Here is a 14,348-nt window from a genome sequence, read left to right as displayed (position 1 = left end):
AAATAAACAACTATTCCAACCATACGAGCAAACAAGAAACGGGCAAAAAGAGGAGAACGGGAAAGAGAAGGAGGATAGAGAGAGAGGGCGAATAAAACGGCAAGGGTAAAGTGGGGGAGAGGAAAACAAGAGGCAAATGGCAAATAATGTAATGCAGGAGATAAGGGTATGTGATGGGTACTTGGTATGTTGACTTTTGCGTAGACCTCCCTGGTAACGGTGCTAGAAATCCTTCTTGCTACCTCTTGAGCACTGCGTTGGTTTTCCCCGAAGAGGAAGGGATGATGCAGCAAAGTAGCGTAAGTATTTCCCTTAGTTTTTGAGAACCAAGGTATCAATCCAGTAGGAGGCTATGCGCGAGTCCCTCGTACCTGCACAAAACAAATAAATCCTCGCAACCAACGCAAATAGGGGTTGTCAATCTGTATAAGGCCACTTACGAGAGTGAGATCTGATAGATATGATAAGATAATATTTTTGGTATTTTTATGATAAAGATGCAAAGTAAAATAAAGGCAAAGTAAATAGCAAAGGAAATAACTAAGTAGTAGGAGATTAATATGATGAAGATAGACCCGGGGGCCATAGGTTTCACTAGTGGCTTCTCTCGAGAGCATAAGTATTCTACGGTGGGTGAACAAATTACTGTTGAGGAATTGACAGAATTGAGCATAGTTATGAGAATATCTAGGTATGATCATGTATATAGGCATCACGTCCGAGACAAGTAGACCGACTCCTGCCTGCATCTACTACTATTACTCCACTCATCGACCGCTATCCAGCATGCATCTAGAGTATTAAGTTAAAAACAGAGTAACACCTTAAGCAAGATGATATGATGTAGAGGGATAGACTCATGCAATACGAAGAAAACCCTATCTTGTTATCCTCGATGGCAACGATACAATACGTGCCTTGCTGCCCTTACTGTCACCGGGAAAGGACACCGCAAGATTGAACCCAAAGCTAAGCACTTCTCCAATTGCAAGAAAGATCAATCTAGTAGGCCAAACCAAACTGATAATTCGAAGAGACTTGCAAAGATAACCAATCATACATAAAAGAATTCAGAGAAGATTCAAATATTATTCATAGATAGACTTGATCATAAACCCACAATTCATCGGTCTCAACAAACACACCGCAAAAAGAAGATTACATCGAATAGTTCTCCACAAGAGAGGGGGAGAACATTGTATTGAGATCCGAAAAGAGAGAAGAAGCCATCTAGCTACTAACTTTGGACCCGTAGGTCTGAGGTAAACTACTCACACTTCATCAGAGAGGCTATGGTGTTGATGTAGAAGCCCTCCGTGATCGATGCCCCCTCCGGCGGAGCTCAGGAACAGGCCCCAAGATGGGATCTCGTGGATACAGAAAGTTGCGCTTGTGGAATTAGGGTTTTGGCTCCGTATCTGATCCTTTGGGGGTACGTAGGTATATATAGGAGGAAGGAGTACGTTAGTGGAGCAACAGGGGGCCCACGAGGGTGGAGGGCGCGCCTGGTGGCGGTGCGCGCGCCCCCCTACCTTGTGGCCTCCTCTCTTGTGCCTTGACGTAGGGTCCAAGTCTCCCGAGTCTTGTTCGTTGAGAAAATCACGTTCCCAAAGGTTTCATTCCGTTTGGACTCCGTTTGATATTCCTTTTCTTCGAAACCCTAAAACAGGCAAAAACATCAATTCTGGGCTGGGCCTCCGGTTAATCGGTTAGTCCCAAAAATAATATAAAAGTGGATAATAAAGCCCAATAATGTCGAAAATAGTAGATAATATAGCATGGAGCAATCAAAAATTATAGATACGTTGGAGACGTATCAGCGCTCACTAGGTAGGCCCCCTCCGATAGTTATTTGCTCCAGTATTTTTTTATTCCAAAACAATTCACCGTAAATTTTCAGCTCGTTTGGAGATGTGCAGAATAGGTAACTCTGACGTAGCTTTTTCAGGTCCAGAATTCTAGGTGCCGGCATTCTCCCTCTTTGTGTAAACCTTGCATACTGTGAGAGAAAAGGCATTAGAGTTACTCCATAAAGCATTATTATGAATAAAAACATTATAAATAACAGTATGAAAACATGATGAAAAATGGACGTACCAACTCCCCCAAGCTTAGACCTTGCTTGTCCTCAAGTGAAAACCCAATATTGAAAAACATGCCCACATGCTTAGAGAGAGAGAGAGGTGTCGATAAAAACAAAATACAGACGTAGAAGCATCATGCTCATTATTATAACAACAACAAACTTTATCATAAAACTTTATCACATAACTTTTATCATATAACTTCTCATGAACAAGTAACAATTCATCACAACATCAAAATAAAATCATAAACTCTATCGAAAACCAACAAACTATGTTCACAGTCAACTTTGCAACTACAATTCATCAACTTTTCAGGAAGGGTCTCGTATCGAAGCCTTTTGGCAAGTCCACATACTCAACCATCATATAATCTTCTATGATTGCTAACACTCACCGCATACCCATGATCAAAAAGTTTCAACCAGACACATAGAAAGATTGGGGCTTATAGTTTCGCCTCCCAACGTATTCACCTCAAGGGTGATGTCAAAAATAATAATCAGGCTCACTCACATCCAACTAGATATTTTCCTAGATCTTTCCTCATAACATGATGCTTGCAAAAAGAAAAAAGAATAGGGAAGAATACTTCGACTCTTGCATAAAAGTAAATACATAAAAGTAAAAGATAGGCCCTTTGCAGAGGGAATCAGAGGTTGGCATACACTTTTTTTGTTTGTATACTCAATCTCTTAGTGCAAAAGAACACCACATTATATTGCCCCTTATGATAGCAATCTTTATTATGCAGTCTGTTGCCTTTATTATTTTGCTATCACAAGTTCGTACAACCGTCAATTTTCTCTTACATCAAATGATCCAACTCATTTAGAAGCAATTTTTATTGCCTTATTGCACCGATGACAACTTACTTGAAGGATCTTACTCAATCCATAGGTAGGTATGGTGGACTGATACGTCTCTAATGTATCTACTTTTTCTCACGCTTTTCCTCTTGTTTTGGACTCTAATTTGCATGATTTGAATGAAACTAACCCTGGACTGACGTTGTTTTCAGCAGAACTACCATGGTGTTGTTTTTGTGCAGAAATAAAAGTTCTCGGAATGGAACGAAACTTTTTGAGGATTTTTTATATCAATAAAGAGAATTTCTGGAGCCAAGACCTGCCGAAGAGGGGCACCTGGGTGGGCACAACCCACCAGGGTGCGCCCCCTCTCCTAGCATGCTCAGTTGGGTTGTACCCACTTGGTGGCCCCGCTGATGACCGCCTGATACTATAAATTCACATTATTCTAGAAAAAAATCTAGGAGAAAGAATTATCGCGATCCACAAGATGGAGCCGCCGCCAAGCCCTGTTCTTCCTCGGGAGGGCAGATCTGGAGTCCGTTTGGGGCTCCGGAGAGGGGGATCTTCGATCTTCGTCACCACCAACCTATCTCCATCACCAATTCCATGATGCTCCCCACCGAGAGTGAGTAATTCCTTCGTAGGCTCGCTGGTCGGTGAGGAGTTGGATGAGATTCCTCATGTAATCGAGTTAGTTTTGTTAGGGCTTGATCCCTAGTATCCACTATGTTCTTAGATTGATGTTGCTATGACTTTGCCATGCTTAATGCTTGTCACTTTGGGCCCAGGTGCCATGAGTTCAGATCTGAACCGTTTATGAATTCATCATTATATCCATGTTTTGGATATGATCTTGCAAGTTATAGTTACCTACTACGGTTATGATCCGGCAACCCCGGAGTGACAACAACCGGGCCCACTCCCGGTGATGACCGTAGTTTGAGTAGTTCATGTATTCAGTATTCACTATGTGTTAATGCTTTGTTCTGGTTCTCTATTAAAAGGAGGCCTTAATATCCCTTAGTCTCCAATATGGACCCCGCTGCCACGGGAGGGTAGGACAAAAGATGTCGTGCAAGTTCTTTTAATAAAGCACGTATGACTATTTACGGAATACATGCCTACATTATATCGATGAACTAGAGCTAGTGCCGTATCACCCTAGGTTATAACTATCTCATGACGATTACCATCCAACAAGTCACCGATCCAATGCCTACGAATTTATCCTTATTGATCTTGCTGCGTTACTATTGCTATCATCACCGTTACACTTGCTACAAACTACTGCTATCACTGTTACTGTTACTATTGCTGCTGTCACTGCTATCAAAACTATCATATTACTTTGCTACTGATCACTTTGCTGCAGATAATTAATCTCCAGGTGTGGTTGAATTGACAACTAAAATGCTAATACCTTCAAATATTCTTTGGCTCCCCTTGTGTCGAATCAATAAATTTGGGTTGAATACTCTACCCTCGAAAACTGTTGCGATCCCCTATACTTATGGGTTATCAAGACCTTTTTCTGGTGCTGTTGCCGGGCAGCATAGCTATATTTGTCGAGTCACTTGGGATTATTATCATATTATCAGTATGAAGAATCTGAAGGATGCTAAGACTAAGATATTTCCCTCAAAGACGAGGGGAGGTAAGGAACTGTCATCCAGTTCTGCTTTAGATTCACCTTCTGTTATGAGTAAATTTACAACAACACCACATGCTATTAATTCTGATATGTCGCAATTTATTGATGATGCTACTTCTATTATGAATGATGCTTATAATGATGCTAGTGTCTTGCTTGCTAATAATGATGTGCCACTTGGTGAATTTCTTGATAGACAAATTGCTAGAGTAATACAACATGATGTTGTTGAATCTGATGATGAGCTTGAAACTGAAACTCCTGAAACACCTGCTAGAACTAGCCTTCCTAATTATGAATTGCCTAAGGTACCGGAAGGTTATGTTCTGAGTGAAGAAGCAACTAGAGATATTCTTGCTTGCAATGATAGGGATGATCTAGAGAAATTACTATGCAAGTATAAAGAAAAATCTTTGAATGCTAGAATGAAATGTGATCCTAAGTTTGCTACTTCACCTATCTTTATTGATGATAAGGATTATGAATTCTTTGTCGACCCAGAGTTAATTAATTTGGTTGAATCTGATCCTTTCCATGGTTATGAAACTGAAACTGTTGTGGCACATCTTACTAAGTTGAATGACATAGCCACTCTTTTTACTCATGATGAGAAAACCTGCTATTATTTTATTATCAAATTATTTCCTTTCTCATTAAAGGGTGATGCTAAAGCTTGGTACAGTACTCTTACTCCTGGTTGTGTGCGTAGTCCCCAGGATATGGTTTATTACTTCTCTGAAAAATATTTTCCTGCTCATATGAAACAAGCTGCCTTACAGGAAATATTTAACTTTGTGCAAACTAAAGAAGAGAGTCTCCCACAAGCTTGGGGGAGGCTTTGCCAGTTACTTAGTGCTTTGCTTGATCATCCTCTTAAGAAAAACGAAATACTTGATATCTTCTATAATGGACTAACCGATGCTTCTAGGGACTTCCTAGATAGTTGTGCTGGTTGTGTTTTCAGGGAACGAACTATTGGACAAGCTGAAGAATTAGTGAATAACATATTGAAAAATTATGATGATTGGACTATTCCTGAACCACCACCTAAACCCACTCCGAAGAAGACGGGTATATTATATCTCAGTCCTAAAGATATGCAAGAGGCAAAGAAATCTATGAAGGGAAAAGGTATTAAAGTTGAGGATGTTAAAAATTTACCTCCTATTGAAGAAATACATGGGCTTAATACAACACCACTGCCTAAGGTGGTAGAGGTAAATTCTCTTATGAAGTTTAATGAAAATGATAATCCTCACAATATGCATCCTAGTCAATGCCTTTATGAGTTTGAAAACTATATTAGAAAACAAGATCACTTCAATGCAAATGTTATGAAAGAATTTAAATACAATTCTGATATGATTGCTCGCTTGAGTGACTTCTTATTTAGAATATGAATTGATGTTAGAGGTGTTGGAAACCATGCTTCTATGGTTCAAACTCAATTAGAACAAGTTGCTAAATCTCAAAGAGAATTGCTTGATGAAATGAATCATAATAGGCATGACTTTGTTGTTAGAGTTGCAATTAGAGGAGGTAAAATGACTTAGGAACCACTTTATCCTGAGGGACACCATAAAAGAATTGAACAAGATTCACAAAGAAATAAAACTAGTGCACCTAGTCCTTCTAGAAAGAAAAAGAAAAATAAAAATGATAGGACTTTGCACACTTCCACCACAGGAATCAACTACTTTGCCGTCTGCCAAGGCAGACGACAAAGGCATGGAAGGCGGAAGGCGGATGGCAAAGTCCTTTGCCGTATGCCGCGGACGGCAAAAGGCGCCGGCAAAGAATGGATCGGCATAGACCTTCTTTGTCGTCTGCTTCCTGACGCGGACGGCAAAGGAGCCTTTGCCATCAGCGGCGGATGGCAAAGAAAGCAGACGGCAATAAACTTGCTGTTAGTCTGTTAGGTGGCTAACGACAGTCTTTGCCGTCCGTGGCTGACGGCAAAGAGCATCGGGCCTTTGTCATCTGCCACTGTAGGCAAATTGACCAAATGGTCAGCTGCCAGAAAACACAGGTGGTTTCCACGTGGCTTCTTTGCCGTCTGTGGCAGACGGCAAAGAGCCCGTTACCGTCGGTGGCAGACGGCAAAGAGCCTGCATTGCCTCTTTTTTCTGTATTTTTCTTATACTCAACCATTTTCACAACAAATAGATGATACATATATTTTTCACATGGCAAGTTCATAGCAAACATATGAGATATCCAACACATATAATTTCATCATAAATGTATAGTTCCATCAACCATACATAGCAAGTTCCACATACATCCATCCAACCATACATATTACAATAGTGTCATCAACACATACATGCATAGTTCATCGATACTAAAGAAACATAGTCCATCCAAACAAGCACTCCATGTATGCAAGCTTCCGTGAAGCGAATGAATTCTGCAAAATTGGAAATAAGAAAGTTAGAAGAAGAAGATTAGAAGAAGAAGAAGAAGAAGATGAAGAAAATGAAGAAGAAGAATATATGACATTTATGAGCTAATTTAGGTGAAATTGATCGTTTGTGAGCTAACATAGGTGAAATGGATCGTTTATGAGCTAACCTAGGTGAAATGGATCACCTTTGAGCTAACTTAGGTAAAAATGCATCATTTTAGAGCTAACCTAGGTAAGATGGATCATTTCGGAGCTAACCTAGGTAAGATGGGTCATTTTAGAGCTAACATGGGTGAAATGGATCATTTATGAGCTAAGTAAGGTAAAATGGGTCATTTTAGAGCTAACTTAGGTAAAATGGATCGTTTATGAGATAACTAAGGTAAAATGGATCATTTTAGAACTAACTTAGGTAAAATGGATCGTTTATGAGTTAACTAAGGCAAAATGGATCATTTTAGAACTAACTTAGGTAAAATGGATCATTTATGAGCTAACTAAGCTAATTATGCCATTTTTGACATAAGTAAGCTAAGTACATGTCATTATTGAGCAAACCTAGTTAACTAAGCATATTAGAGCTAACTTTGGTCATTTTGGAGGAAACAAAGCTAAGTATAGATAGTTTTAGAGCTAACTTAGGTAAAATGGATGGTTTTGGAGGTCGGCAAGCTTATTAAGTCATTTTGGAGGAAATAAAGCTAAGTCTAGGTCTTTATGCATTTGTTAAGAAAAACACTAGAGAAACTTACCGTGATCATGGAGGTGTGGGAGCGGGCTGGCTCGTGCCGGTACCTGGAGAAGGATCGTGCGATGCTTGTCTGGAATTATGCTGCACCAAAGATCATTTCTAATGTCTCGTTAGCATGATGACACTCAAATGTTCAGACTAGCAAGTAGTGTCCATTCAAATTAAACTCATCGTCGTCCCAGGAGCAATCACTGGCATCGGTGGAGTGGTCTGACCGGACTTCTCGCACACAGACTGTACATTTGGTTTTGACGACTCAGTCATACTAGTTAGTAATGAGACAAAAACTACATGAATGTTTTGGCTAATTAGCAGAAGAAACTTACCACAAGGAGCTCATACATTGCCCTTGCCTGCATGTCATTCTGTGCCCTCTCCTCCTCCAACATATTTGTCGTCCACTCCTTCAACTCCCGCTGCCTCTCCGCCGCCTCCGACAGAAGTTTCTCCGTTCTATCTCTCTCACTCTGTATAGGAACCTGCAACACCACTCCTCGTTAGCATTTGTAATCATTGATGGAAGCGCACACAATGTAATGTAGAAAGATAGCTGAGTACGTATAACTAACCTTGAAGGCGAGTTGGACTGGCCATTCATGAGGCCTTATCTCAGCAGCGGATCTCGACTGGCATGCCTTGATCTCCAGGAGAGTGCTAGGACAAGGGATAAGTCCATCTCCAATGGCTATCGAGCCATGGGGCCTCCCGCCACCAGCTATCATCACCAGCTCTGGATCAATGGGACCCTGGCTCGGGTTAAAGTCCTCCCCTTTCCTCGCCTTCCCTTCATCTCTATATTTCACGAGCTTGTCATGGGAGGAGATGTTGGTGAAGTTGTTTGCATCATCGAGGTCAGACGGAGAGAATGCCTTGACTTTCTTGTAAGAGGCAGTATGGGCCATGGCATAGAGGTCGTACACCTCTGGCAGCTTATCTGCCTTATTGTAGCGTGCCTAAAAGAGAGAAACAACGTAAATTAGTAATTAAAGGGCTCAAGCTAGCATGATGAATGAATTGCATGAATCATGAAGCAAACCACATACCCAGTTCCGCCCGAACTGATATAAGTTGGAGCTGCCTTGATGGTGTGGCACACCTTCCATTTGGGCACGTTTGTCCTTGGCCGCGTTGTGGACGGCTAGCCATTCTTTTGAGCACCACTCATTGACCAACACCTCCCAACAATCCATCCGATCCACACACCATCTCCGAGGCGCCTAAGTTAGCAAATAGAAACTTGAGCACTACAGCTATGAATTAATAAATGAAGGAAGTAAGTACAAGGCCTTAAGAATTACCTTCATGTATTGCTCCTTACTCAGGAACTTCTCGTGGCACGCCGGCTTGGGCTTCTTGATACCACGCAAGGCGTAGTAGTCTCAAACAGCCTGCACCCGAGCCTCGTGCCGGAAGTTCTGTAGTAGGCGCTTGCAGACGTTCTCGATAACATTTTCCGCCTCCTCCTCGTATCCCTCCTCACACCTGTAGAATGTCTGCAATCAAATGAGACAATATTGATTAGTACAATTAATAACTAGCTAGTTGAAGATTTTTAATTGTGTAAAGGAGAAATTACTCAGAATTTCTGATCACCATGTCTGCCCTCGTGTTGCACAGGACACCATCGATAATCTCACTCGGCGAGGCCGGGGCAGCCAAGTAGTGCTCCTAGCTCAATCCAAGCTCTGGAAGCCGTCCCTCACCAGGCAACGTGACAAATCCCGAGAAGTTTTGCCGGCAAAGCACTCCAAGGATGGAGTTGGGCCGGCGGACCTTCTCATGGTGGTCCCAACCCCTGCAGCATGACAAGGCCAACACATTAGATATTTGAAGAAACGTGAATGCAGAAGGTACAAAAATATTAAATGCACTTACCTCTCCCCATCAGGGAAAATCAACCACCTCCGCTCGCAGGTCGCCGGCATGGACGGGAGCCGTGTACAACCACGCTGGTAGACGGTGCCCCCTCCTCCTCAATATCAGTCGGCTCCCTGCCATCATCAGCATGGCCACTCGGCCCCTCAGGCTGATCCGGCCAGGTACCCCATCTAGACGTGTGCTCGTCCGGGGTCTCATGGGCCCACCTATCATGGGCCGAAGGCTCGTGGACCGGAGTCCGTGTAGCCTCCTTCTCGGATGAGTCCACCCTAGCAGTCACGTGCTCGGGTGAAACAGCTGGGGGTGGCGGCGAGGAAGGCACCCTAGCAGTCACCCTACCTCCTCTCCTGGGACCACGTGCTCCAGCTCCTCTCTTCTTCCCTCCCTTTCCTCGTCCCCTACTGGGCACCGCGGTTGACGAAGAAGGGCCCGACGGTGTCGCCATACTGTCCAGCAACGCTCGTCGGATTTGTGCGGGTGGAATGGAAGACCTCCCACCACACGCCGACGAAGAAGGGGCCTCGGAGCGCTCCGGACCAGCGCCCATCATCTTTCAACACCTGCCATGACAAAGAGTAAACGAAATTAATACAACATAAAAAAATACCGACATGAATAATAATATATGATGTTTTTCATAACAAAATCAAAAAATATATATGGTGTCAGGGTGGCGTGTTGGGGTCGGGGTGCCGTCTCAGGGTCGGGGTGCTGTTTCGGGGCCTGTGTGTCGAGGGTCGGGGTGTCGGGGTGTCGGGGTCGGGGTGTGGTGTCAGGGTGTCGGGGATCGGGGTCGGGGTGTCAAGGGGTCGGGGGTCGGGGTCGGGGTGTCAGGGGGTCGGGGTCGGGGTGTCAGGGTGTCGGGCGTCGGGGTGCCGTGTCGGGGTCAGGGTGCTGTTTCGGGGTCAGGGTGTCGGGGGTCAGGGTGTCTGGGTCGGGGTGTGGTGTCAGGGTGTCGATGGTCGGGGTCGGGGTGTCGGGGTGGCGTGTCGGGGTCGAGGTGCCGTGTCGGGGTGTCGGGGTCGGGGTGTGGGTCGCGATCGGGGCACGTGACAGCCTTTTCTTCTTCTCTTCTTCTCCTCCTCCTCTTCCTCCTCCCTCCTCCTCCTCTTCTCCTCTTCCTCCTCCTCCTCCTCCTCCTCTTCTTCTTCTTCTTCTTCTTCTTCTTTTCTTTCTTCTTTTCTTTCTTCTTCTCCCTCCTCCTCTTCCTTCCTCCTCCCCTCTTCTTAAAACTAAAACTAATCTAAAATAAACTAAACTAAAAATAAAAACTAAAACTAAACTGAAACTAAAACTAAAGTAAAACTATAACTAAAACTAGGGTTTAGGGTTTCCTCTTCTTTTCTTTTTCTTCTCCCTCCTCCTCTTCCTCCCTTCTCCCCTCTTGTTCTTCTTCTTCTTCTTCTTCCCCTTCTACATATTCTAGCACTAAAACTAAACTGAATCTAACACTAAATATAACACTAAAACTAAACTGAATCTAACAACAACAAAAAGAAAAAACAGAAAAAATAACTCACCGGATCGAGCGGCAGTGACGGGGGCGACAGTGGCGCCGGGGCGGTGAGCGGCGACGCCGAGCCGATAGGGAGGCGGGGGCGATGGGGTCACGGTGGCGTCGGAGGCGACGGTGGCGCCGGGTGGTGGGCGGGTGGAGGGGGGCGGGGTGGTGGGGGCGCCGGGGCAGTGGGGCGGTCGGGCGGCGACGTGGTAGGGCGGCGGGGTGGTGGGGCGACGAGGCGTCGGCGTGTGGGGGCGGCGGGGTGGTGGGTCGACGGGGCAAGCGGCAGCGGGTGGCGGGGGCGGCAGCGGGTAGTGGGGGTGGCGGCGGGGGCGGCGGCGGCGGCGGGCGGCGGGGAGGAGAGAGGGAGAGAAACAGAGAGAAGGGACGGGGTGGGGCTTGGCCGTTAGTTAGGAAGAATCTTTGCCGTCCGCCCACCCTTTGTCGTACGCTTTGTTTCCTCTTTGTCGTCTGCTAGAAGACGGCAAACAGGGGGGCCGTTAAGTTTTCCTCAATTAACTCGTTTAGTGGGACCAGCTCTCTCTTTGCCGTCAGCCAGCGGACGACAAAGAACAGGCTGATGGCAAAGACCTTCTTTGCCGTCTGCCAGTTCTTTACCGTCCGTTTTCCTTAAGCTGACGGAAAAGACCTTCTTTGCCGTCCGCCAGCGGACGGCAAATATGCAAATTCCAATAGTATTCTAGTGAACCTGAAATAGAAAAACCTCCTGACAATGAAAATGAAACTTCTATCTCTGATGATGAAACCCAATCTGGTAATGAACACTCACCTAGTAATAATGAAAAATATAATGATGAGGATCATGAAGACTCTCAACCAATAAATGATAAAGAACCAGATAATGATGTTGAGATAGAACCACATGTTGATCTTGATAACCCACAATCTAAACATACTAGATATGACAAAAGAGACTTTGTGGCTAGGAAACACGGTAAAGAAAGAGAACCATCGGTTCAAAAACCCATGCCTTTTCCACCAAAGTCAACTAAAAAGAATGATGATGAAGAATTTGAATGCTTTGCTGAAATGCTGAGGCCAGTCTTTTTGCGTACTCGCTAAACTGATATCTTGAAAATGCCTCCTTATGCAAAGTATATGAAAGACATCATCACAAATAAGAGAAAAATACCGAAAGCTGAAATCTCCACTATGCTAGTTAATTATACTTTTAAAGGAGTACCTAAAAAACATGGAGATCCGGGAATACCAACTATATCTTGCTCTATCAAAAATAATTATGTGAAAACTGCTTTATGTGATTTAGGAGCTGGTGTTAGTGTTATGCCTTTCTCTTTATATAAAAGATTTGACTTAAATAAACTCACACCTACTTAAATATCTTTGCAAATGACTGACAAATCAACTGCCATACCTATCGGTATCTGTCAGGATGTGCCCGTTGTTGTTGCCAATGTTACTATTTTGACTGACTTTGTTATACTTGAGATGCCCGAGGACGACAACATGTTGATTATCCTTGGTAGACCCTTCTTGAATACTGCAGGGGTTGTTATTGATTGAAATAAAAGCAATGTCACTTTTCATATCAATGGTAATGAGCATATAGTGCACTTTCCGAAGAAACAATTCCAAGTGAATGGTATTAATGTTATTGAAAAATCTCCGACAATCACTATTGGTAGTTTTCAAATACCTCTACCTACTGTCAAAAAGAAATATGAAATGCTTTGTTGGGGAAATGCATATCCCCATTGAGGCAACTTAGTGATTTACGAAAGTTCTTCGGTTTCATGCTAACCGAAAGTGGTTGTTAATAAGACTTGATCAACCTTATTATTGAATCATTTTTGAACGGTATGAAGTTGATGAATTTAGTAAGCACTACTTTCCGTCCCTACCTTTTGTTTTCTGTTTTTATTAGTTAAATAAAATAAAATGCCATGTTTTATCTGTTTTTGAATTTACCATGCAATAAAAATGTCCCAAAAAAATTCTCAGAATGCCCTGAAAATTTTATATGATTTTTCCTGAATAATTAAGATTTTTTGGTGCAAAAATAACCAGAGGGGGTGCACCAGGTGGGCACAACCCACCTGGGCGCGCCAACACCCCATGGTGCGCCCTGGGGGGTTGTGGTCCCCATGTGGGCCCCTCACTTATCTCTTCGTCCCAGATTGTCACCTACCTCCAGAAAAAAGCACTCTCCCTCTCTCTCATGTGTTCTTGCTCATTTTGCTGCCAATTTCAATCTCTTTGCTCGAAGCTCCATTTCAGAAACTGTTTCGGGAGCTTGTTGCTTAGTATGTGACTTCACCATTTGTCCAATTAGTTTTGTTTCAGTGGTTTATACTTTGAATAATTAGCTACTCTTGGTGCTGCTGTAGATGTGCTTGCATGTTGAATTCTTAGTGTTCTAAGTTGTTTGAATGCTTGTTATGGCCTCTATGTATCCCTATAGGTAGTTGCTAAAAATCTTACAAAGTTATGTTGACAAATTTTTGTCACTCCAAATTCTTTACTTTCAGAAAATTGTACACGGACATGAATATCTTCAGGAAATATGGATCAAGGAAGAACTCCAAGGGTGTTATTGGGGAGTCTTCTGACAATGATCTCCACCCTCGGAGGTTGGCAGAGGTACGGCCATGCAAATGGCCGCACATCCCGTTCCTGTAAGAAGCTGGAATTCATGAGGAGTTCATGCAATTCATTACCAATGCTGGTCTCACCGACTTCTTCGCAGATGAGTGTGACCAGCACCAAATCCTCACAAATATGTTTGTTCAAAGCTTTACTTTCTTGCCTAGAAATAATCCTCCTGAAGTGAGCTTTGATTTATATGCTGAAAATCATCAGATACCACTTACTGAGTTTTGTGACATATGCTTGATCCCTTCTGACGGGAGCTTGGCCGAGCCCAGGCCAGCTGAGTTTGAGGATTTTTGTCGCACTTTGATAGCGGGTGATGAGAGGAGAGTGTCAGCCATCACTACCGGTGGTTTACATTTTCCTGTTGTTCGTTACTTTGCATATTTCATTACCAAATGCTTGCTTGCTACGGAGAAGGTGGGTGCACTTAGTTCACCAGACCTTGCTGTCTTACGTCATGCAATCGAGGGCGACAACACATATAGCTTGGGAGCTATCGTGGCTCGTCGCCTCCATCTTAATAAATCTCAGGGCAAAATACATGGTGGGATTTATGCTACTCGCTTGGTGGCTCACTTCGAGGTTGAGATACGCCCTCATGATTTCCCTCTTACCATAGTTTACCTAGAC

At 43.6% G+C, this 14,348-nt stretch overlaps 1 protein-coding gene across 1 annotated transcript in view; it reads right to left on the bottom strand.

Moving 5' to 3' along the window:
* Window positions 1-7,711: 7,711 nt before the first annotated feature.
* The window catches only part of LOC147984354 (uncharacterized), a 66,420-nt gene continuing 59,783 nt past the window's right edge, over window positions 7,712-14,348 (bottom strand). Inside the window, exons 2-6 of the mRNA XM_087541060.1 lie at window positions 8,749-8,922; window positions 8,275-8,658; window positions 8,032-8,184; window positions 7,878-7,939; window positions 7,712-7,787 (exon numbers count right to left, since the gene is read on the bottom strand). Of these exons, the coding sequence (XP_087397186.1) occupies window positions 7,712-7,787; window positions 7,878-7,939; window positions 8,032-8,184; window positions 8,275-8,658; window positions 8,749-8,922 (849 nt within the window). The remainder of the gene's footprint in view (window positions 7,788-7,877; window positions 7,940-8,031; window positions 8,185-8,274; window positions 8,659-8,748; window positions 8,923-14,348) is intronic.

This window comes from Triticum urartu, chromosome 2A (assembly GCF_056163025.1).
Source record: "Triticum urartu cultivar PI428250 chromosome 2A, HENAU_Tu73, whole genome shotgun sequence".
NCBI lineage: Eukaryota > Viridiplantae > Streptophyta > Magnoliopsida > Poales > Poaceae > Triticum > Triticum urartu.
This window is presented reverse-complemented; position numbering and strand designations above follow the sequence as displayed.